The sequence below is a fragment of the Perognathus longimembris genome, chromosome 14, assembly GCF_023159225.1.
Source record: "Perognathus longimembris pacificus isolate PPM17 chromosome 14, ASM2315922v1, whole genome shotgun sequence".
Lineage (NCBI taxonomy): Eukaryota > Metazoa > Chordata > Mammalia > Rodentia > Heteromyidae > Perognathus > Perognathus longimembris.
Genome location: NC_063174.1, coordinates 38458524 through 38483079, shown reverse-complemented (window position 1 = coordinate 38483079; position 24556 = coordinate 38458524). Strand labels below are relative to the sequence as shown.

At 39.7% G+C, this 24556-nt stretch overlaps 1 protein-coding gene across 6 annotated transcripts in view; it reads right to left on the bottom strand.

Annotated features, from left to right (window-relative positions):
* The window catches only part of Pcnx1 (pecanex 1), a 171897-nt gene extending 148090 nt beyond the window's left edge, over positions 1–23807 (bottom strand). For 5 of the 6 annotated variants that reach the window (XM_048362361.1, XM_048362362.1, XM_048362359.1 and 2 more), the window contains exon 1: positions 23271–23454. In XM_048362361.1, the coding sequence (XP_048218318.1) occupies positions 23271–23423 (153 nt within the window). In that variant the 5' untranslated portion in view covers positions 23424–23454. Of the gene's footprint in view, positions 1–23270 lie in introns of all 6 variants that reach the window. The other variant, XM_048362358.1, reaches the window with a different exon arrangement.
* Between the last annotated feature and the right edge of the window lie 749 nt (positions 23808–24556).

Below are 24556 nucleotides of genomic sequence, written 5' to 3'. Positions count from 1 at the left end.
AGCTTGGTATTGGAACCGGAACAGGCCTGAAGACCAATGGAACAGAATTGAAGACCCAGAAATGAACCCACAGAACTACGCCTACTTAATCTTTGATAAAGGAGCTAAAACAATAGTTTGGAAGAAAGATAGCCTCTTTAACAAATGGTGCTGGCAAAACTGGTTCAACACATGCAACAAACTAAAACTAGATCCTTATATATCACCCTACACCAAAATCAATTCCAAATGGACTTAAGACCTCAAAATCAAAACAGACACCATGAAAACACTAAAGGAAGGAGTAGGAGAAACACTTGGGCTCCTTGGCGCAGGACGGAACTTCCTTAACAAAGACCCAGAAAGGCTACAAATCAAAGAAAGGTTGGACAAATGGGACTGCATCAAACTGCAGAGCTTCTGCAAGGCAAAGGACATAGCTCGCAAGATAAACAGAAAGCCCACAGACTGGGAGAAGATCTTTACCGGCCATTCAACGGACAAAGGCCTCATATCTAAAATATATGCAGAACTAAAAAAATTACCTTCATCCAAAACAAAACCGCAAAGAACCAATAGCCCCCTCATCAAGTGGGCTAAAGACTTACAAAGAGACTTCTCTGATGAGGAAATAAGAATGGCCAAGAGACATATGAAAAAGTGCTCTACATCACTGGCCATAAAAGAAATGCAAATCAAAACAACATTGAGATTCCATCTCACCCCAGTACAAATGTCATATATCAAGAAAACTAACAATTACAATTGTTGGAGGGGATGTGGCCAAAAGGGAACCCTACTTCATTGTTGGTGGGAATGTAAACTGGTTCAGCCACTCTGGCAAGCAGTATGGAGATTCCTCAGAAGGCTAAATATAGAACTCCCCTATGACCCAGCAGCCCCACTTTTGGGTATCTATCCAAAAGACCACAAACAAAATCACAGTAAAGCCACCAGCACAACAATGTACATCGCAGCACAATTTGTCATAGTTAGAATCTGGAACCAACCCAGATGCCCCTCAGTAGACGAATGGATCAGGAAAATGTGGTACATATACACAATGGAATTTTATGCCTCTATCAGAAAGAATGACACTGCCCCATTTGTCAGGAAATGGAAGGACTTGGAAAATGTTATACTAAGTGAAGTGAGCCAGACCCAAAGAAACATGGACTCTATGGTCTCCCTTATTAGGAATAATTAGTACAGGTTTAGGCAAGTCACAGCAGAGGATCACAAGAGCCCAATAGCTATATCCTTATGAACACCTAAGATGATGCTAAGTGAAATGAACTCCATGTTATGGAAACGACTGTTATATCACAGTTGTAACTACTTTCAACGTCCCATGTATATCTATAGCTTCTATTATTGATGATGTTCTTGTATCACCTTCATGTGGTTGTACCTACCCTATCTCTGTAATCTTATCTGAGTATATTGGAAACTGTGTATACTGGTATTAGAACTAGGAAATTGAAAGGGAATACCAAAATTGAGAGACACAGGGTAAAAAAAGACAAACAACTACAAAAGTAATACTTGCAAAACTGTTTGGTGTAAGTGAACTGAACACCTCGTGGGGGGAAAAGGAAAGGGGTATGAGGGACAAGGTAACAAACAGTACAAGAAATGCCTAACGTATGAAACTGTAACCTCTCTGTACATCAGTTTGATAATAAAAATTTGAAAAAAAAAACTTGTTATTACCATGAATATGTAGCTTGATATTTTGGAAGGATTCACATACTTCAGTTTTCAGTAAACTGATATAGCACTATACTGTGATCAATTCTGTAGTCCTGACCAAAAACAATTAAGTGTAAAAGGAAATCACCAGTCTCTGAAACTCTTGGTATTTCCTTGTGACAAACAGTATTACTAAAAGAGTATACTATCTGAATTCTCCATAAAGCTTACATTTCAGTTAATTCATTTGTAAGCACTTGCATACCACCCAACATGTTTACTTACAGATTTATAGGCATATTCTAAAGACAGGCCACAGCCCAACAAAAATCAGTATCAGGAAATAGATACTTGTAACAGGGGGGAATGGAAGGGGAAAATGCAGTCAATAATTAATTGTATATACCACAAAATTAATTAAAAATTAAGGGGTGGGGGGCTGGGGATATGGCCTAGTGGCAAGAGCGCTTGCCTCGTACTTGAAGCCCTGGGTTCGATTCCCCAGTACCACATATACAGAAAATGGCCAGAAGTGGCGCTGTGGCTCAAGTGGCAGAGTGCTAGCCTTGAGCAAAAAGAAGCCAGGGACAGTGCTCAGGCCCTCAGTCCGAGGCCCAGAACTGGCAAGAAAAAAAATAAAAAAAAATTAAGGGGTGGGGTGGGTGGAAGAGAGGTGAGAATGGTAAAGGGGGGTTGAGAATGGTGAAGCAGGTGATGATGACCAAGATGCACTGTACTCTGAATTTGTTTTGTTAAACTATACTTCCTCTGAACAGCTATTTAAAGATAACAAAAAAAATTAATTATAGCCTGCCAATTAAAAAGAAAACATTAACTCAAAACAGCCAGGCACTGATGGCTCACACCTATAATCCTAGCTACAGTACTACACAGAAGGCTGAGATCTGAGGATCATGATTCAAAGCCAAGCCAGGAAGGAAAATCTTTTAAACTTTTATCTCCAACTAATTGCCAAAAAGCCTGAAGTAGACCTGTGCCTCAAATGGCAGAGTGCCAGACTTGACTCAAAAAGATCAGGGACAGCGCTAAGGCTCTGAGCTCAAGCCCCAAACTGGCTTGAAACCAGAATCAAGCAATAAACAGATTAATCACAGACAGTCAGGGAATAGGACTGCAGACCCATCAAAATATCTGAAGATGAAGTAATGTGGAATACCATGGCGGCAGGCTCAGAGATCACCCTACTTTAAGACAGGATCTCAGGGCCACTTTCAGAAAAGAATATAATACAAAGCTCAACTGACCCCTACTTTCATGAAGAAAATCATCCCAGATGTAGCTCCAGATGTCACTTGTTCTCCTAAATTACAGCCAAAGCCATCTGAAAACATGATCCCCAAATTAACCTGCAAGGGGAAATCTCAAGCTACAAAATTTGAAAAGGTCTTAAAGAATTAGGCGGTTTAGAACACAGACAGTAGGTTTTTTAAGTTAGCTGAGAGTGTAAGTAAGAATTAGGGAAAAAGTGAATCAAGCCCTCAGGTGAATACTTTCATTGAATGTGAACATATGGAGGGATATATTTGGTTTTTATGTTGGGATTAAGAAACCTTACATATTAAATATATGTAAAAACTTAAGTCCCTGGTTCTAATTTAAAATCTAACTAAATCACTGGTTTAGACTTATGGCTTTGAGTTGAAATTTTTATTTCAATTTTTAAAAATTCATAAATACTAGATCTAGAAGAATTAAGTATTGGGGAAAGATTTGTCAATAATTAAAGTACGTAAAAATGAATGCTCAGCCAGGCACCAGTGGCTCACGCCTGTAACCCTAGCTACTCAGGAGGCTGAGATCTGAGGATAGAGGTTCAAAGGAAGCCCAAGCCAGAAAAGTCCCTACGACTCCTATCTCCAACTAACCACCAGAAAACTGGAAGAGGTACTGTGGCTCAAAGTAGTAGAGTGCTAATCTTGCACAAAAGAGCTTAGGGACGGCGGCGCTCAGACCCTGATTCAAGCCCCACAACCAACAACAAAAGCTCACTTTATAAAAGCAATTTAAGTTAGAGATCTGAAACTACTAAAGAAAACTCTTAAAATGTTAGAGTTGTAAAGATCTTTTAATTGCTTAAGTTTTAGCTTTAATCAATCTAAAAAGACTGAGTAATATATTCTGAACAAAATGACCATCCTTACATGTACACGTGCATGTGCGTGCAGACACACACTTCCGAATGAATGCCAACACATACACCACTTAAGAGAATTAATAAAAATTTTGTGTGATACTGGCTTCCACATGAAATGTTGGTATTGTACTAGAATTAAATATCATTTGACTCAACATCATCCTTTTCATATACGAAATTGAGATGTGCTAAATTGGAATGACTAAGCCAAGATTATCAATTTAATACTGTCTTCATAATGTCTAAGGGAGATCACATGCCTAGTTTACCACACACATTACATACCACATTGCCAATTCTATTTTCAAATATAAAAGTGTCAATAAAAACTAAGTCCACTTCGAAACAGTGACTCAAACCTATAATCTTAGCCATATGGGAGAGAGATTGGAATATCATGGCTCAAGTTAAAACCCCCTCTCAACCAACAATTGGCACACCTGTCATCCCAGCAACTCAGGGAAGTACTAACAAGAGTTCTAAAATCTAGTCCAACATAAAGGGAGGCATAAATCCAGGCGTAAAGTAAGACCCTATCTCAAAAAGTATCCAACACAAAAAGGAATGATGAAATGACTCAAGTGACAAAGTGCATGCCTCCCTAGCAGGTCTAAGACGCTAAGTTCAAACCCAAATTCTGTTAAAATAAAAAGACAGTTCTATCCCAATTCACTACATTCTATACTAAGTAAAAATGGCAGATTACAATAAAGTAGACAAAAGGGGACAGAGTAAACATTATTATTTAGTGTTAGATGGTAATAGCATCTCCAAATGAAAACAATAAACTAGTAGTTAACCCTCAACTGGCTAAAGTGGCTACTTCTACAAGAAGTCAAGAGATGGGGCTGGGAGTATGGCCTAGTGGCAAGAGGGCTTGCCACATATACATGAAGCCCTGGGTTCGATTCCTCAGCACCACATATATAGAAAAGGCCAGAAGAGGTGCTGTGTCTCAAGTGGTAGAGTGCTAACCTTGAGCAAAAAAAAAAGAAGCCAGGGACAGTGCTCAGGCCCTGAGTCCAGCCTGCCCAGGCAAGAAACTCTAAGACTCTTCTATCTCCAATTAACCACCAGAAAAGCAGAAGTGTGCTGTAGCTCAAAGATGCACAGTGCTAGCCTTGCTCAAAAAGGCACAGGGTTCAAGTCTCACAACTGACCCCCCCCCCCCAAAAAGAAGAGCTCTAACTCTTTTTTTTTTTTTTTTTTTTTTTTTTTTGCCAGTCCTGGGCCTTGGACTCAGGGCCTGAGCACTGTCCCTGGCTTCTTCCCGCTCAAGGCTAGCACTCTGCCTCTTGAGCCACAGCGCCGCTTCTGGCCGTTTTCTGTATATGTGGTGCTGGGGAATCAAACCTAGGGCCTCGTGTATCCGAGGCAGGCGCTCTTGCCACTAGGCTATATCCCCAGCCTCTAACTCTTAATTACATCTGGATGGATAAGTATTGCAAAAAATGCTAACAGTAACCAGGTAGCTCTGGATATTCAGATCAAATATAAAGCTATAAAGCTTCCTTAGAACTATTAGAGGGGCTGGGGATATAGCCTAGTGGCAAGAGTGCCTGCCTCGGATACACGAGGCCCTAGGTTCGATTCCCCAGCACCACATATACAGAAAACGGCCAGAAGCGGCGCTGTGGCTCAAGTGGCAGAGTGCTAGCCTTGAGCGGGAAGAAGCCAGGGACAGTGCTCAGGCCCTGAGTCCAAGGCCCAGGACTGGCCAAAAAAAAAAAAAAAAAAAAACCTTAGAACTATTAGATGCTTTTAATAAGATCAATCATCTTTAAAACTGATGGATGGAAATGGGACTTAAAACTACAAATCAAAGCCACATCCAATCCAATACAACAGCTGCTATGTTTTAAAAAGTTTAGTGAACATGTGGACATATTGGTGAAACTCTTGTATTGTTTGTAGGAAAAACTAATTTGGCCCCTATAAAAACATACACAGTTCCTAAAAAGTTTAAAAAAAAAAAAAAGCCTGGCAGTGGTGGGGTCACGCCTCTAATCCTAGCTACTCCTAGGCTGATATCTAATGATTGTGGTTGTAAGCCAGCCTGGGCAGAAAAGTCTGTGAGACTCTTATCTATAATAAGATACTTAGAAAAAGCTCGGAATGGCATTGTGTCTTTTGCAAAGGGTAGAGCATTTGCCTTAAGCAAAAGAAGCCCAGGGACAGTGCCCAGGCCCAGAGTTCAAGCCCCAGGACCCACACACACACACAAAAAAAGTTAAAAACAGAAATACCATATATAATCTACCAATCCCACTACTATATAATATACCCAAATATATATTCAAAGGTGTTGAAAGATCATGAAGTTATTTTCACACATAGGTACCTAATAGCATTCTTTTATTCCTGGTAGACATAACCCAAATGTCACTTAATCATACAGAAGAATGTTAATCAGCTTGAAAAAGAAATTCTGTCATTTTCTACATTATAGATGAACCTTGAAAATATTATTATACTGTGAAATACCTAGTCACAAAAAAGACAACATACTTGATAATTCACTTATAGTTATCTAAAGCAGTCAAATTAATAGAAACAGACAGAAATGACAGTTGCCAGAGGCTGGCAGGCACACATGAAAGAAAAAAGTTGTTGTATACTAAATAGTTTCAATTTTTCAAGATGAAAAAAATTCAGATCTGTTATGCAACAATATAGATATACTTAACACCAATGAACGTAGTCTCTTCTTACACATAGGAGAAAGTACAATGCACATTTCTAGGTGATTATCAAGTTATCAAGTACAATGCACATTTCTAGGTGATTTAGCCCTCACAATCACCTCATGATATTGGCTCTATTTGTACCTTGATTTCAAACTAACATATTAAGGAGAAGGGAGAAGTTTGGCTCATTTTTAAGAAATGTTTTTATTGAAATAATAATTAAAACATTACAGGATACAATGTGATGTTTTGATATATTTTTATATTGTGTACTGATCAACTCAAGGTCCTCAGGTTCATCTATCACTTCAAACACATAATTTCTTTGTTACAAAAAAAAATCCAAAAACCTTCCCTACCTACTTCGATTATGTGGCATAATTTATATAAGAGAACACCATCACTTATCTGGTTGTATACATAAGCAAACTATTTTTTGTCTAAGTCCCAAGAACAAATATTTCACAATTTACAGATATAACTATTCAACTTTGTAAGGTAAGAGTAGCTACAAATATGCGAACAAATAATCATATGCACTTAAATTCTCTTTATGAGCAATGAAATTTGAGTTTAATATAAATTTCATGTCTCAAAATGTCATTCTTGATTTTTTTTCAATCAGTAATAAATGTAAGTGCCATTCATAGTTACATGGAACACTGTCCACTGATCCTTGCTCTAAATCAAAAAATATTTTCTTAGCTGGGGTCAGAGACTCATGCTTATAATCCTAGCTACATGAGAGGCTAAGACCAGAGAATCACAATTGGAGGCCAACGTGGGCAGAAAAAAAAAAAAAATCACAAGACCTCTTTCTAAACCACAGTTGGGCAAAATGGTACATGCCTATCATCCTAAACCATGTGGGAGGCTGAGCTTGGAAGATTGACATAATAGGCCAATGAAGGCAGAGAAATCCTTCAGATTCCATCTCCACAAAGGGAAGTAAGATGAAGTGGCTCACTCTGGTGACAGGAAGCCTAAAAACAGAGGGATCTTGGGGATTAGCCAGACCCTATCCTAAAAATAAGCCGTGAAAAACATGAAGGCATCTCGGCTGTATCATGCCAGCTTACTAAGCACTGCCCTGAGTTCAAATCTCAGTACAAACACACACTCTCTCTTACACACTCTCTCTCTCCTCTAACCAATTACCCAAACAAAAGATGACCGATGACCATCAAATACTTCTCCCTCATATCTCATATATGCCATGTACAAATCTATAACCTCCAACTCAGAATGAAGCAAAGTAGTTATCAGCAAAGACAGGTCAGTAATTATTCTTTCTTAATGAATACCCCTGAAATCGGGCACAATCAATAATGATGCTTAACAACAACAACAACAAAATTCTAATTGTGCTTGTTCTCCAAACTAATTGTAATGATTTTTTAAAGTAGTTCTAATGTTATTTGGTAAAAGTATATAGCACACCTACTTTTTATTACAAGAAGCTATAATTCTGAATACTACCCTCTGCTTTTGATGTCTTCCTTTAGAAAAAATCATATATCAGCATGAGGCAGAAAACATTGGTTTTATATTATTGGGGAAAATTAGCTCCACAGAATCACTGAAAATTTATTAAAATCTCAATGGTCTTATGTCACTATCTGATAGCTTCATAATAAGAGCTAGGAACAATATAATAAAGAACTATTTTAAAAAAGATATAGAATAGGAAGACTGGGTTTGACTTCTCTATGAAAAGTAGATTAATTTTTAAAGTATCATAAGTTACTTAAAAGCAAAAAAAATTTACAAAATACAAAGAAATGTTAGAAAATTCATTTCTCTATACCGTCTTAAGCTAGATGTTTTTCCTTGAAATGTTTAGCTATGAACTTATAAAAACTGTCAGTCTATTGAGTCTGTACTTTACTGCTTTGTGAAACAATATACCTTAATATCTAACTACTAGAAAAAAACTAATTTAATAGTTTTGTTTCCAAATTCAATACACTAAATTATCCAGATTATTCTTGTTAAATCCATGCTTACTCTTTAGGATGTTTGTTGCTAACTAACAATGTAATTAAATGTAAACTACAACAATTACAACCACTAGCTTCTTTGGAGATAAAAACTGAACTGAAATTGTTCTCTGAAGTTCTGCCTGCTCTGCCAATTTCTTACAGAAAAGAGATTAAATTTTAAATATTAAATGATAGCAAAAATGCAGCTGGCAGACAAACAAAAACTAGTACAATTTGAAAACTGTATACTTCTCAGTATATCTATGAGTTCTAGCTTTTCTACTATACACATGAATCTTGGAAGAAGAAATGAGATAAATAGATTCCTTCTTACTAATTCTGATGCAAAATCTCTGGTTTACTATCAAGAAGAATAAGTAGACCAGCTAAGTGTATAACTTACACAGGGTAGAACCCCATTCCATAGTTATGCCACCTTCAATTTCTGGTGAATAGACTGTTGAGAAAAGGGAGAAAAAAGGTCTAGTAATCAATTTTGAAAATATTGGCAAAAAATAAGAAAAACAGTGAGGGAGAAGTGGAAAGAAAACAAATGTTTTAATAAGCCTTCCAGTTTTCATTTGCAAGCCCCTCATAAAGGACTTAGGAAAGGTCTTGATGTTAGTAGCCATAGCTCTAGGGATCACCCCACTCATAAAGCATTCTAGATAGCTGGCTCTTTCCAGAAAGGAACTAAAAAGGCATTCAATGTTGAAATTTGGGCATAATTTCCCACAGGAAAAAAAAAACCACCCTAATACTCTACAAATCTAGCTACATAGCAGATCAACTAATTCAGAAGTCCAGCTTGGAACTTCTAAAAACTTTATTGATCAGTTCAAATAAATAACGGAGTAAACTAGTAAAAGTCAATTTCTAAATGGTGAGAGGATCAGAAGCTCTCATAGTCAATTTTAACAGCTTGGCTTTTTCTTTATCTCATTTGTTGTTTTGGGTTGTTTTTTTTTGTTGTCATAAAGGTGATGTATAGAGGGGTTACAGTTACAGAATTCAGGTAATAAGTACATTTCTTTTTTAACAGTGTCATTTTTTTTATCTATTCCACTGAAGTGATTTTTTCAAGACACAGAGTAAGTAAGATTATCCATTCACTAACAAGTCCTGTCAATGTGACTTCAACTATGGAAAATGGTAACTATATTATCTTGTTATTATATTATATCCCACAAAATGCAGTTCAGGATGTATCTAGTGAGATCTCATCTTTTAGGGAAATATAAAAAATATTTGCTCATATATAAATAAATAATTATGCTTTTATAGATGCAGTATGTAATACAAGCAAAAAGTAGTAGCTCAAATCTAAGGCTTACAAGTTATAGAATGATTCTAGGTATCAAGAAAATGTAGGGGCTGGGGATATAGCCTAGTGGCAAGAGTGCCTGCCTCGGATACACGAGGCCCTAGGTTCGATTCCCCAGCACCACATATACAGAAAACGGCCAGAAGCGGCGCTGTGGCTTAAGTGGCAGAGTGCTAGCCTTGAGCGGGAAGAAGCCAGGGACAGTGCTCAGGCCCTGAGTCCAAGGCCCAGGACTGGCCAAAAAAAAAAAAAAAAGAAAATGTAGCACATATTCACAATGCAATATTATTCAGCCATAATGAAAACCAAAATTATGTCATTTCCAGGCAAGAAAATGAATCAAACCTAAGCAAAATTAGACTCAGAAAGACAAATATTGAATATTTTCTATTATATGGAATCTAGATTAAAAGACTATCTGGAAAGAAGAAGAGGATCAGCAGGAGAGAGGTGGGGAAGGAGGTAGGGCAATGAAGGATGTGATCATTCATGTATCAGTATGAAAACGGCATAATGGGGGCTGGGAATATGGCCTAGTGGCAAGAGTGCTTGCCTTGTATACATGAAGCCCTAGGTTTGATTCCTCAGCACCACATACATAGAAAATTGCCAGAAGTGGCACTGTGGCTCAAGTGGCAGAGTGCTAGCCTTGAGCAAAAGGAAGCCAGGGACAGTGCTCAGGCCCTGAGGTCAAGGCCCAGGACTGGCAAAAAAAAAAAAAAAAAAAAAAAGGCATAATGAAGCCCATTATTATTTTAATAGATGCTAATAAATATTTAAGATTTTTAAAAAAGAAAACTTATGGGAGCCATAACAAAATTAAGGCTTAAAGTGAAAATAATGTAATTCACTAACAAAATAAATTAATACACATAAAACTGATAATCAGGGCTGGGAATGTGGCTTAGTGCCAGAGTGCTTGCCTACCATGCATGAAGCCATGGGTTCAATTCCTCAGGACCACATAAACAGAAAAGCCAGAAGTGGCACTGTGGCTCAAGTGGTAAAGTGGTAGCCTTGAGCAAAAGCTCAGAGACAGTGCTCAGGCCTTGAGTTCAAGCCCCAGGACTGGCAAAAAAAACCCCAAAAAACCCTGATAATCAAAAATTAATTGATTATATTCTTTTATGTTTCACTAAAATTCCATGGAATAAATTACAAGCTAAAGTCCTATCACAAAATGAAGATCAGTAAGATTTATGAATTAAAAGAAATACATTAGCTCTCCTAAAATTGTCACCAGAACAACCCATATATCATTCCTATCACATTTTTCCTGAACTCATTCAATTTATTTGAAACATAATCAGGGTAATGTATCCTATATAATCAATTTATTTCTACATTTAAAAGGAAATGCTAGGGCTGGGAATATGGCTTAGTGCTATGGCTCAAGTGGTAGGGTGCTAGCCTTGAGCAAAAAGAAGCCAGGGAGTGCTTAGTCCCTGAGTCCAAGCTCCAGGGCTGGCAAAAAAAAAAAAAGGAAATGCTAAAACTAGAAAATAAGCCACACATTAGATTTAAGGTGAAGTAAATGTGAAAGATGTCTAACATGCATACACACACAAAAAAAGGGAACACTAGACAGCTTACCATCTCCTCCATTTCCTTGTTTCCCATTAAGACAACTCCAACAAATTCAAGAAATCAGAACTTCATTCAATGAATGTCTACTAAACACCTATGTCATCTCAGATACTTCTAGGAATGACAATATAGCAATAAACCAGAACTACTCTCTCCTTAATTTCTTAGAGTAACTACTTTGATGTCTTATCAAGTGCCAGGTGCTTTAAATGGGTTGGCTCCCAACAACTATTGTTTTTATTTGACAGTGACAAAATTGAGGCGACAAAGGCATTTTGCCCATGGTTAAGTGGCAGAAATAGGACGATAACAGCAATGTCTCTAGACCCTGATTTTTATTTATTTATTTATTTATTTTTGCCAGTCCTGGAGCTTGAGTTCAGGGCCTGGATGCTGTACCTGAGCTTCCTTTGCTCAAGGCTAGCACTGTACCAATTGAGCCATAGCACCACTTCTGGCCTTTTCTGTTTATGTGGTACTGAGGAATCAAACCCAGAGCTTCATGCATGCTAGGCAAGCACTCTACCACTAAGACACATTCCCAGCCCAAGAGCCTAAATTTTTAACCACTACTAAATGATCTAGTCCAAAGGAAAGTTTCTTAGTACTGCCTTTTTAAAGGAATCTTTGTATACTTGGTTTTTTTTTGTTTTTTTTTTTTTTTTTTTTTTTTTTTTGGCCAATCCTGGGCCTTGGACTCAGGGCCTGAGCACTGTCCCTGGCTTCTTCCCGCTCAAGGCTAGCACTCCGCCACTTGAGCCACAGCGCCGCTTCTGGCCGTTTTCTGTATATGTGGTGCTGGGGAATCGAACCTAGGGCCTCGTGTATCCGAGGCAGGCACTTTTTGCCACTAGGCTATATCCCCAGCCCTGTATACTTGTTTTTCCCTAGTCATTTCCTTCCTTGAAAGTTTTAATACCACATATACTTTGCATCTATATTATAGTATTGTGTATATATATATATATGTACTATGTGTGCATACATACAATAAATATACTTACATTATATATGTACCTAAAAAGAGTAAGTTTTGTTGGGTGCTGGTGGCTCATGCCTGTAATTCTAACTACTCAGGATGCTGAGATATGAAGACTGTGGTTCAAAGCCAGCCCTGGCAGAAAAGCCTGTAAGACTCATCTCCAATTAACTACAAAAGCCAGAAGTAGAGCTGTGGCTCCAGTGGAAGAGTGCCAGCCTTGACTGAAAAAAACTAAGAGACAGTGCCCAGGCCTTCAATTCAAGCCCAAGTACCAGCACTCACGTGCATGTACACAAGCACACGCACATTACATACACACATACACAATTTTTTTTCATATACTCCCAAGAACTAATTTTTGGCCACTAAGAAAGAGTCATACAGCTCCCATGAAGAATGTATGCTCTAGGGCAGTTTCTCAATTCTCCTATGTGAGGCATTGTTCTAAGTACTGTACATCATCCTTGGTCTCTATTCAGTAGAAGACAAAAGCATTGCAAACTCAAATTTATGTTAAGGTCTTCCCCAAAAGGTTTTCTATCCTTTGGAAAATGCAGCTAAGCTCTTCAATTTACTTATTTCTAAGGACTATAGTTTCAGGTTTTGTTTACAATAAACTGGAATTGACGATATATAAGTAGACTGCCAATGTATGGTCTCTACTTGGAGCAAAGCAGCAAGTGTGAGAGCATCAGCAATGACCAGGAGATAGTATCTGATACAAACACTACAGGATAGGAACCCTACATTAGACCAGTAAGTGAAATGACATTAAAGTTTAATAAAACTCATTTATAATATATCCCACAGAATAAGCTAACCCCGGCCCCAAGTGATCAGTGAGACAAATTCTCACAGTGTAAGTATATGTGAAAACCATAACTAAATCCTTGGGAGAACCTTTATAAATGGACTTGCACTGTATTCAATAACACTAGTAAAGGAAGAGAGCCAGGATTAAGGATATAATTAGATGGTGATGGAAAGGATAGTTCTGAGAAGTCTAGATTCAGAACACATACTGAAAATGATCAGAGGACATTACGTTCATCTCAAATCAATCACAGATAGGCTTTCAGGAGTAGATTAATCACAAACATCTTGCATGACTGTGTGGTAGAAGAAACAAAAGATGACTATGGAGGTAGGTGTTTGGGAGATCAAAGAAATGACAAAGGCAGTTTGTGTCACCCTGATTTAACTGTAAGAGCCTATCCCTCATCTGTAAATTGTGAATGACAATATCTTCATTTTACAAGGCCATAGTAAGGATTAGATGAGAAAACTTGGAAGTACATGTTACATGGATATATAATAACACAATAAATGTGATGTTTTTAGTAATGTTTAAGCCATGAAGTGACAAGACTAAGATAAGCAGATAAAAAGAAACAAAAAGACCTTTGAGCACATATAATCCAGAGCACTAAAGATGAGCTACGAAAAAAGATGAGGTAAGTAAAATGTATGGAACCTCAGAATACATAGAGGTAAATATTAGTCTGGGAAATGAATAAATAAGACTGTAACCCAGTAAAAAGAAGTAATATTCCAACAAAGACACAGAATCTCCATTGAAACACTTGAATTCACATTACAGTAAGAAAGGCAAAGCTGTCTCTATTTTCACTATTAATTAACATAAATTTGTAAAAGTATATATATAACAATTACAGAAGAGAAAAAAAAGCCTTAACTATCAAAAAAAGGAGAAAACTGTTACTAAAAATACAACAGCATAGCTTAACAGTTCTTTTTAAAAACACAAAAAATATTAGAATAAGCTAAATTTGTAAGGCTGGATGTACAAGTTCTGGATAGGATCTTGGAATAAAATAAAAAAGTAGGAGCTGGGAATATGGCCCAGTGGTGCCCAGTGGTAAAATGTTCGCCTCATATACATGAAGCCCTGGGTTTGATTCCCCAGCACCACATATATAGAAAAGGCCAGAAGTGGTGCTGTGGCTCAAGTGGCAGAGTGCTAGCCTTGAGCAAAAAAGAAGCCAGGGACAGTGCTCAGGTCCTGAGTACAAGGCCCAGGACTGGAAAAAAAAAAAAAAAAAAAAGAATATTAGCTCAATGGCTGTGACAGTCTGCCCACATTCATGTAAGATGTTCACAATAAAAGAAACTGAGTGCTAGTATATGGAATCTTTCTGGATTATCTTTATTTACAACTTTTCTATAAATCTAAAACAAGAATACAAAGGTTATTTTAAATATTAAAACTTTTCTTATATTCAGGCAATTGCCCAATTAGAAACATGATGAAAGAAACACTTCTATGATTCCACTACATCCTACTGAGAATCCAAGATTACAGACATGAGCCACTGTTACCTGTTTCAAGGACCATTTTTATTTCATCTTTCTTTGAACAGTTCATATGCTATATCCATTTTCCTACTAAGTTGTTTCTTACAGACAAATAGTAACTTTTACATATTAAGGAAATTATTACTCCTTTTTGATAGCATCATAAATATTGAGTTGGGGGGGCTTATCAGGACTGTATTTTTCTACACTAATATTGGAAAAGAAAATCTAAGGCTAAGCTAAGAAAAATATGTAAGGTTAACAAGAAAAAAATTTTTTTCTGATGAACATTAAAAAGTTGAATAAATGAAGCCATGCACCAGTGGCTCACACTTACAATCTTACTCAAGAGGCTGAAATCTGAGGATCACAGTTCAAAGACAGCCTGAGCAGAAAATTCCATGAGGCTCTTATCTTCCAGTTAAGCACCAGAAAACTAGAAATGGTTCTGTGGCTCAAGGTGGTTGAGCACTACCCTTGAGGGAAAAAGCTCAGGGACAGAGCCCAGGCCCTGAATTCAAGCTCCATAACCAATCTCCCCCAACCACAAAAAAATAAAATAAATGGAAAGATTATCTTAATTCAACAGTGTATGGAGATATATAGATATAGATATAGAGAGAGAGAGATCTACACAAACACACACACACCAAATTCTCCCAAAAGTAATCCACAAATTTAATGCCAACTCAATAGTACCCCTGGGAAACAAACAAAGAGTACGCATGTAAAAATAGCCAGGAAAATAAAAATGACATAGAATGCAAGAAAAAAAAAAATATTCATCTGGGGGCTAGGAAGGCGGATTAGTGGTGGAGTGCTTGCCTAGCATGAATGAAGCCCTGGATGCAATTCCTCAACACCACATAAACAGAAAAAGCCAGAAGTGGTGCTGTGGTTCAGGAGGTAGCGTGCTGGCCTTGAACAAAAAGAAGCCAGGGACCGTGCTCAGGCCCTGAATTCAAACCCCAGGATTGGCAAAAAAAAAAAATTAGTTAACAGATTCATCTATATAAAACTGTCCAGCTGAAAAATATAAGATTTGTGTAAGAACAGATATACTAGTAAAATAGAAAGTCTACAATATCTGAGATTATGAAAAAGGTAGCATTTTTTAAACCGCTGAGGAAAACAAGGGACTGTTTTAATAAATTAGGTTAGCTGCAACAATTGCCTCTTGAAACTATTTTAAACTAGCCATGACACCCTGCCTATAGAAAGAAAATCCTTAAATTGAGGATTTCATTACTAAACTTGCAAAACAAAAACAAAACCCTGTTTACTCTCTTGACATGTTCATTTGATTTTTTTCACAACGGTCAGTGATATCTGTAAAAATTATATCTAACGTGTATTTGTGGCAAAAGTAAAATGCTGCTGTGTACAAACAGCAACTGGTTTATTTGGGTTACTTAACTGATTTTATACCCTTTCTTTTAACTGTCAGATACTATGAACAATAATCTTATGGGCATAAATTATAGTCTCAGAAGTTAAAAAATAACTCAGGGAAATCTTTAATGTGTTGAACATATTATGATAAAATATTTGACAGCAGAACAAAACACTATACCCAAGATCATGTAATTTGTTAATAAGCAATCTTTTCCAAGAACAAATATCCTTTCTCTGGTGGGAAGGCCATGGAAACATCCCAGCTCAAATGATTATTAATCTCATAAATAATCTCATAATCACAGTGCCAGGCACACAGTAAATCTTTTAAACGTATGGACTACTGTCTGCAGAAAGCATTTTAGAAAATAATAACCACCTCCTTCCAATTTCTAAGCATTTTATGACACAAGAGATTAGTCATATTCTACCTTGACATGGCTGTGTACTCATCATCTCTAATTTATAAATTGGGCAATACTGCTTTATACAAAGACAGGTACTCATCCTGGCATGATGAAGTGTAGACTTTTCAATTTTATAATTTTCATTTATAAAACCCTTCATATGTAAAATCTCAATTTTAAAACAGTCCAATTCAGGCTAATAGTTAATGCACAACCTAAAAATGTTGCTGGGCAATGGTGGCTCACATCTGTAATTCTAGCTTCTCAGGAGGCTGAGATCTGAGGATCAAGGTTTGAAGCCAGCTCAGGCAGGAGGTCAGTGAAACTCATATTGCCAATTAGGGCGGGGGGGGGGGGGGGAAGCTGGAAGTGGTGCTGTAGCTTAGCTAGCAGAGCACTAGCCTTGGGCAAAAGTTTAGGGGCAGCACCCAAGGCCCAGAGTTCAAAGCCCAGGACTAGTAAAAAAAAAAAAGCATAATACCTCTTCTGCATATCTAAAATACACCTATTGTAGGTATAAAACCTCTATGAAATATTTGAAAATCTCTATAAACTGAACAACCCTCAATGACTAGAAGCCCAGAATGTTAAAACTGTAACAAAACCACATTAAAAATAATGATCTAACACACAGATCCTGGACTGGATTCTAGAGCAGGAAAAAGCAACTCAGGAAATCCACATAAAATGTAATTCCATTAATAGTACCACACCAATGTTAATTTCTTAATTTTGATAAGTGTGTCATGGTTATGTAACATTTTAAAACAAGTGGAAGCTAGGTAGAGGGTATATGGAAACTACTATCTCTGTAACTTAGTGTGTCTAAATCTAAAATTACATCAAAATGTAAAGCTTTAAAAAGAATTATTGAGTAGTTGAAACCTGCTTAGTTTATGTCTAGACAACACTCAAACAAGAAGTGAGGAGGGCTAGAAAACAGGCAGCTATATGATTCAAGCTTCTCAAATTTGTGACTAATCTTCCTGGATGTTTCCATCATAGTCAGTTCAGAGTTATACTTGGTTTACACAAAGCTTTCAGAATGGGCCTTTCCCTCCCTAAAAAACCTCAAGAGGAAATGACTTGCCTTTGCCTAGGCTTTCTTTTCTTTTTTATAAAACAAAGAAACTAGCATCAGTGGTACAAATTAAAAGATGAAGCCATTCAGACTCCAAGAATAAAAACTCTGAACTGGTTTACATTTCTACTAAAGAAAATATCCATTCAGTTTTTTTTGAAAGACAGAGGAACCATGGATCTCAAAATCTGTTGCTTTTCACTTCACTGTGATTTGGTAAAGTTCAACTTCATGCAAAAAAAAAAAAAAAAAAGAAATCAAGGATCTAGGGAATGTCTATTGTACTCTTACTTTCCCACACTGTTAATCTACACTATTCTAGTGTTACTACTCATGTGTCCAGGTGTCCTAGCATACTGACCAAATAGTTCTCACTTTCTAGACATATTCAGAGACACAGAAAGCCATGATTTAGCTAGGTGAAATATCAAGAAGAACCAATCAATCGCCTCTCCAATTATCTGAGTACAAAGACTAGCAAAAATCAGAAGTTGCTGGGTAAACATGTTGGTGCAGTAAACACTTAATTTCGACTAAGAAAAGTTTGAATTACAAGGTATTTTAGGAAAAGGTCTAGTACCAACAAAATGTTACTGAAGTACTTTTACTCAACATTTCAGTGAATAAGAAATTTACAATAATGCTCAACAACCTCCAAAACAGCATTATTGTAAATTTCTGAGGCTATTTTAAGTCCTTCCTAGAAGATAGTATCTCTATGTTGCTAAGCTCCAAGTAAATTTTACCCCAATTTTTCTCTAGTGAAGTCCTCTTCAACATTCTAACCTTGAGTTCCCTAATCTCAAAGTCTACAATATAGTGAGTTTGCACTACATGATTCCATCAAGATTTGTGCCTCCAGACTCTAGCCAATGAGCTACTAATTTATTATCTGCACTATGTAACCTTCTTTACATGCATCCCCTAAACATGTGGACATAGAGTCAAAGACAAGGACATGGACTAAAAAAAAAAAAAAAAAAAAAAAATCAATAGAATATAGGTGGAGGATACAAAATGTTCAACTTTTTCTAAGTCTAAAACTTTTCATTAGTAAAGTGTTAGAAATTTTAACTCTATCAGCTACAGAAAACACTCTACTTGATTAAATCTGTATGTTCAAAAGCTAGAAAAAAGAAACTCAATTTTCTAACTTCCAAATGAAAAAGAAGAGTGACAACCCAATTTATGACTTCTACTTGTAGAGGAAGAGTTGCAAATGGGCAGAAAAAGTCAAAGGCCTGTAAAGAGACAAAAACACTATTGCAGGCAATAGAAAAGTACCCTGGAATAGGAAGTGAAAAGAAGATCTGAGATATTCTACAGTAGAAACAGTAAGAAATGCTCATAAGATAGGATGATCATATGAGCAAGCAGAAACATAACGATGACATTAAGATGACAGATCTAAGTGACACTGTCTTGTTTTGGGGTTAGCAGGAAATTCACAACCCCTTCAGATATAACACCTCTGAGATGCCTATAAGACAGCCAAGAGATAGATATGTTGAGTCCCATCTGGAAATTATGTCAGCGGCTATATACCTACAGAGTTCATAATGTACAAACAAGCCAATCAGATATGCTCCAGATCTGAACCAGAATGCACAAGTTGTTAACACTGTCAAGTGATTCTAATGTCAGCTATGTTTGTTGGCTGGTAGGTGTTAAGAACTGAACTCAGGGCCTGTGTGTGCGGGATAAGCACTCTACCTACCATGGAGCTACCCCTCAGCCTCCACTTACACACACGGATTTTAAATGTCCTATTTCAACATCTATACATAGCTGTCTTTATAGGAGAAAACAATATGTTGGATAATGTTATGATAATGGTTTGACTCAATAAATACAAAGCAATCTAATCTCCCAGCATACAGTATTATTGTGAAACATTCTAATTAGCAATTGTTTCAAATGACATTTACTGAAGGCCAATCTGAAGGGGAGTAATTTCACTATTTCATAAAATTTTCTTTGCAAAATATTCACAAAAATATCTCACAGCTGAGGAAATCAAGGTTGGAAGGTAAAGTGTCTTGCCAAAAGGACACACAATTAGTAACACGGCCAAGATTCCAAAAATCAAGGTAACACCAATTCCAATTTGCTTTCTACTCACAAAAATACCACCCCCCAAAAAAGTTCCTTTCTATGATGTCTTAGACAAGACAGTTAATTACATCAAAAGAAAAGGAGGCAAGAACTAAAGAGAAATCTAAAAGGGTCAAAAAGGAATACTTCTCTTTTTGATTTTCACTGAAAAGTTCTAGAATTACAGAAGCTATAAATTCCACCCTTGAAAGATACACAAAAGCTCCTGATTGAAAGGGGGAAAAGAGTTTGAATCCTAAGCAAAAAGTCTTCAAGACTCTTCCAACCTCAAAGACTTCTCCAAATGTTTACAAATCCTCTTTTGCAGATACCTCCCCTCACTCCAAGACTACAAATTCAGGGTCATTCACCTTTTTTATTTTTTTGCCAGTCCTGGGGCTTGGACTCAGGGCCTGAGCACTGTCCCTGGCTTCTTTTTGCTCAAGGCTAGCACTCTGCCACTTGAGCCACAGCGCCACTTCTGGCCGTTTTCTGTATATGTGGTGCTGGGGAATTGAACCCAGGGCTTCATGTATACAAGGCAAGCACTCTTGCCACTAGGCCATATTCCCAGCCATCATTCACCTTTTTTAACAGTTCTAGTGCTTGTAATTGTTTATTATCCCTAGGCTAGACTTGAAGTTGATAGCCAAAGCTATGTTTTGTTCATTTCTAATCATTCACTTAACATCCAGTTACTATGTGCTTGGCAGTGATCTAGGTCCTAAAAATATAGTAGTGAGCCAAATGAAGTCTCTACTCCACTACAACTTACATTCTATGAGATAATATAAACATTAAGTTCACACACACAAACATATTTGTGTATGTATCTGTTAGTGATAAGTATTATCTTTTATGAAGAGGACCATGAAGTATGGTTAGAGCTCAGGAAGCTGATACTTCACACAGAATATCAGGGAAAGTCTCACATATGCCAGAAATATGAAATACGCAGAAAAACTACACAGGTGTCTGGATGGAAGTCACAGACAGGGTGAAGAAAAAATACAAAGGCCTTGGGGCAGAATGTTGCTGGTAAATTTGTGTACGGTTGAAGCCTGGGAGAAAAGGCAAGGACAGAAGCACAAGAGAAGGCAGGCTCTAAAAGCAGCCAAGTGATATGATCTGAAAGATCATGCATAGAGAATAAAGAGCAGAAGTAGTGAGCTGGTTAGAATGCTGCAAAAATTCAGAAGAGAGGGCTGGGGATATGGCCTAGTGGCAAGAGTGCTTGCCCCGTATACATGAGGCCCTGGGTTCAATTCCCCAGCACCACATATATAGAAAATGGCCAGAAGTAGCGCTGTGACTCAAGTGTCAGAGTGCTAACCTTGAGCAAAAAGAAGCCAGGGACAGTGCTCAGGCCCTGAGTCTAAGCCCCAGGACTGGCAAAAAAAAAAAAAAAAAATTCAGAAGATAAAGAATGATGGTTTAAACCAAGAGACTGTGATAGTCAAGTTGATAGTGAGCTGGATTCTAGTTAGAAGGTTCTGAAGACAGAACCCTCAATCTGCTAATGACTAGATGTGAACAGAAAAATAATCAAGGAGGTGTGTATGTGTGCACGCGCGTGCATGAGTATGAGCACCAAGTGTGCATGAGTGTGAGTTCCAGACTTGAACTGAGGGCCTGAACACCTTTCCTGGGCTTTTTGTTCAAGGCTATTTATTACTCTACCACAAGAACCACAGCTCCACTTGCAACTTCTAAGTGATTAATTGGAGATTAAGAGTCTCATCGAATTTCATGCCTGGGCTAGCTTTGAACGCTGATCCTCAGACTTCAGCCTCCTGAGTAGCTATGATTAAAGAGTGAGCCACCAGTGCCCAGCTTCAAGAAGAGCTTAAAAAAATCTTGGGAAAAGTGGCAATGCCATTAATTGAAACAAATCAGAGAAACACTTTTATTTTCCTAGAACCCAACAACAGTGTCTAGTACATAGCAGATACTCAAATACTTGAGAACTATTTAACCGAATAAACTCCCAAAGTGGAGCAACTAAATAAAACATATTGGTTTCTCTTTGCTCTTGTTTTCCATTAGTAATGTCTGTTAATTACAGAAGGAGGCTTACACCATGATCACACAGTTGCAGGTGCTAACAGAAAGCCTTTGCACTGGGACATAGCAACTAATCCTAACATCTCAAGATCATTTTCAGTTTTCAATCTATAACTCTTCTGTACAAGAGAAATCTTCTGTGAAAGTTCTGTGGCAGCCTGAGGATTCTTACACCCAAAGTAATTAACCTGTTCATTAGTGATGTCATATTCCTGGAAGGCAGAGTGGTACAAATAGAACTCCTTATGCCAGGATTAATTGAAATGATAGAAGACTGAAAAAAAGTCCTCTAATAAAATAGCCATCAGCAATGTTTTTAAATAGCTCTCTTTTAAGATCAAGCACTAAGTCCCTTCAAAGCAATTTCAATGAAAATTTAAAACCTACTGAAGAATGTGAAATTTAGCACATTTTCCCCCAAGCAGCGTATTTCCTGACAATTAGTGCAAGTGAGCATCACTGAGGGAAGAACTGGGTGTCCTCATCTTTGGCATGTCTTATACCACTAGTATTGTGATATTTTTCTAGCTCCAAAGATACAGTCAAAAGATGTTTCTGAATATTAAAAGTTACTATACTGTCTTCCCTTCCAGCTAGTTTAATTTTTTTTTCCTTAGAGCTGTGTTATTCCTCTCCACCCTAGTTTTCCCAAATGCGGCACTGCGTAACTCACGGGTCTTTTTTTTTTTTTTAATGTGTTTCCACTTTTCATGCAAACAGCTCTCATAAACACGGATCATTACGAGAAGCTGGGTACTGTGAAGCAGGCAACAGGCAGGACTTTTCCTTTTTTGCCTATCAGCCTAAGGCCTTGAAACAACCCAAACAAACCCGTGAAATGCCAGCCAGATTTCCCCGTATCGCTCCCGCTCCCTCCCCCCCCCAATCCCCCGGGTTTGGCGTGGAAAACACCAAAGCCGCTGCCCACAGAACAGAGCAACCAGCAAGGAGCCACTGGGGAGCCAAACAATAATTCCCACCCCCACCCCCCCCCCCCCCCGCTCAGGCGTGACGGTGACGAGCCGCGTTCCCAAGCACCAGCTAGAAGCCGGGGTGACCCACGATGACAACCTCTCCAACTCCGGGCTCCGCGCGCGCGCGCCCGCCCGCCCGTAGCTAGGCGCAGGGCAGCATCTGCCCGCGGGACGAGGCGCGCCCCGGGCAAGGCAGTGCCCCGAGGGCGCCCGGAGAGCGGAGCGCCAAGGCTGCCAGCGAACCCGGGACAACCCGGGCCGTCTCCGCTCCTCCCCGGGCTCGGGCCGAGCCCCCTTCCCCCGCCCCACCCCACCCCCAAATCCCACGAGCGAAGAGAGGTTGCCCCGAGCCGCAGGGGCCTGGGGGAAAAGCAGTTTTCCCGGAAAAGAGGAGGGAGCCCGGGGAGGCGCGGGGCCGCGGCCGCAGGAGGAGGGGAAGCGGAGCGGACGCCGGAGCGAGGGGGCCCGGGGCGCGCGCGCAGGGAGCCCGGGGACCCCGCCGCGGGGCCGGCGCTCCCCCCCACCCCCTCCACACACACTCTCACACTCACCATGTAGAGGGTGAAGGGCAGGCCGAGCAGGAAGAGCCACAGGTAGAGGTGCAGCGCGTTCACGAAGGTGGCCTGGTGCGGGTCGTAGTACCAGCCGCCGCTGAGCGCGGCCCACACCCCCTGCCGGAGGATCTGCAGCGTCTGCGACCCCATTCCCACCCGGCGCCGCCGCCGCCGCCGCCCCCGCCGCCCCCGCCGCCGCCCCGGCCCCCGCCCCGGCCCCAGCGCGGCCTCGGCGCCCGCAGCCGACGCCGCCCCTCGCCTAGCCCCCTCCCGAGCGGCGGGAGAGCGGGCCGGCGCCGCGGCGCTCGCTAGAGCTGCTGCAGGAGGAGGAGGAAGAAGAGGGGGAGGAGGAGGCCGAGGAGGCGGTGAGCGGCGGGGCGGAGGAGCGCGCGGAGGAGGAGGAGGAGGAGGAGACCGGCCTCCAGAGCGCCGCCGCCATCTTGTGTCCTAACACTGGGAGCCAGAGCGCGGCCCGCGCCCGCCAGCGCCGCCGCCGCCGCTACTGTCACGACCCCCGCCAGCCGCCAGCCTGAGCCCGGCGTTGCGGGCGACCCGGCGCCCGTGAGGGACGCGGAGGAAGCCGCGCCCCCTCCGGCTCCTCCTCTCCTGTCCTCTCCCTCCGCCCCCCTCAGCGGGTCTCCGCGGGAGCGCGCTTTGGTGGCCACGGGTGCGCGCTTTGCTTCGGATGCGCGGGCGCCTCCTGCCGGCGGCCTCGCAGAAGCGCAACCCGGATCGTGCGACCCCTGTGGTTAGAAACCCATTCCTCCCGTGGCCATTCATGTACTAGCTCTCCACTAGGGTCTTTCTGACTCAGAAACCAACACACCTTCAGAAATGCATCCTGACTGGCCTTTGTGATATTTGTTAAAGACCTATTAACAATCAAAGGTGAGATCCGAGATAAGCTACTGAATGCCTAGAAGAATGAGCTGGGGCGGATGACATCTTTGAAAAGTCACAAGTGCATCCTTTGAGCAGGAACCGGGTCAGCCCGTGCAGTGGGACCAGAAGCAACTTGGGTGTGAAAAGGGGCCCCACCCAAGACTGGAAAACATAAATAAATAGTAGTTTCAGTGATATGAAAGGATAGAGTGGTCTTGTTATTTGTGCACAGTGACTTTATTTTTTAATATTCTGTAACTTGTAGCCATTTTTATCCATGGGCCAATATAAACAGGAATGAAAGATTCGTTGTGGCTCCACCCCGATTTACAATAGGGACTTCTACATCTCTTTTTCATAGCTGTAAAAGCTGGGAATTAGTCTTGGCTCTGATGTTTGCA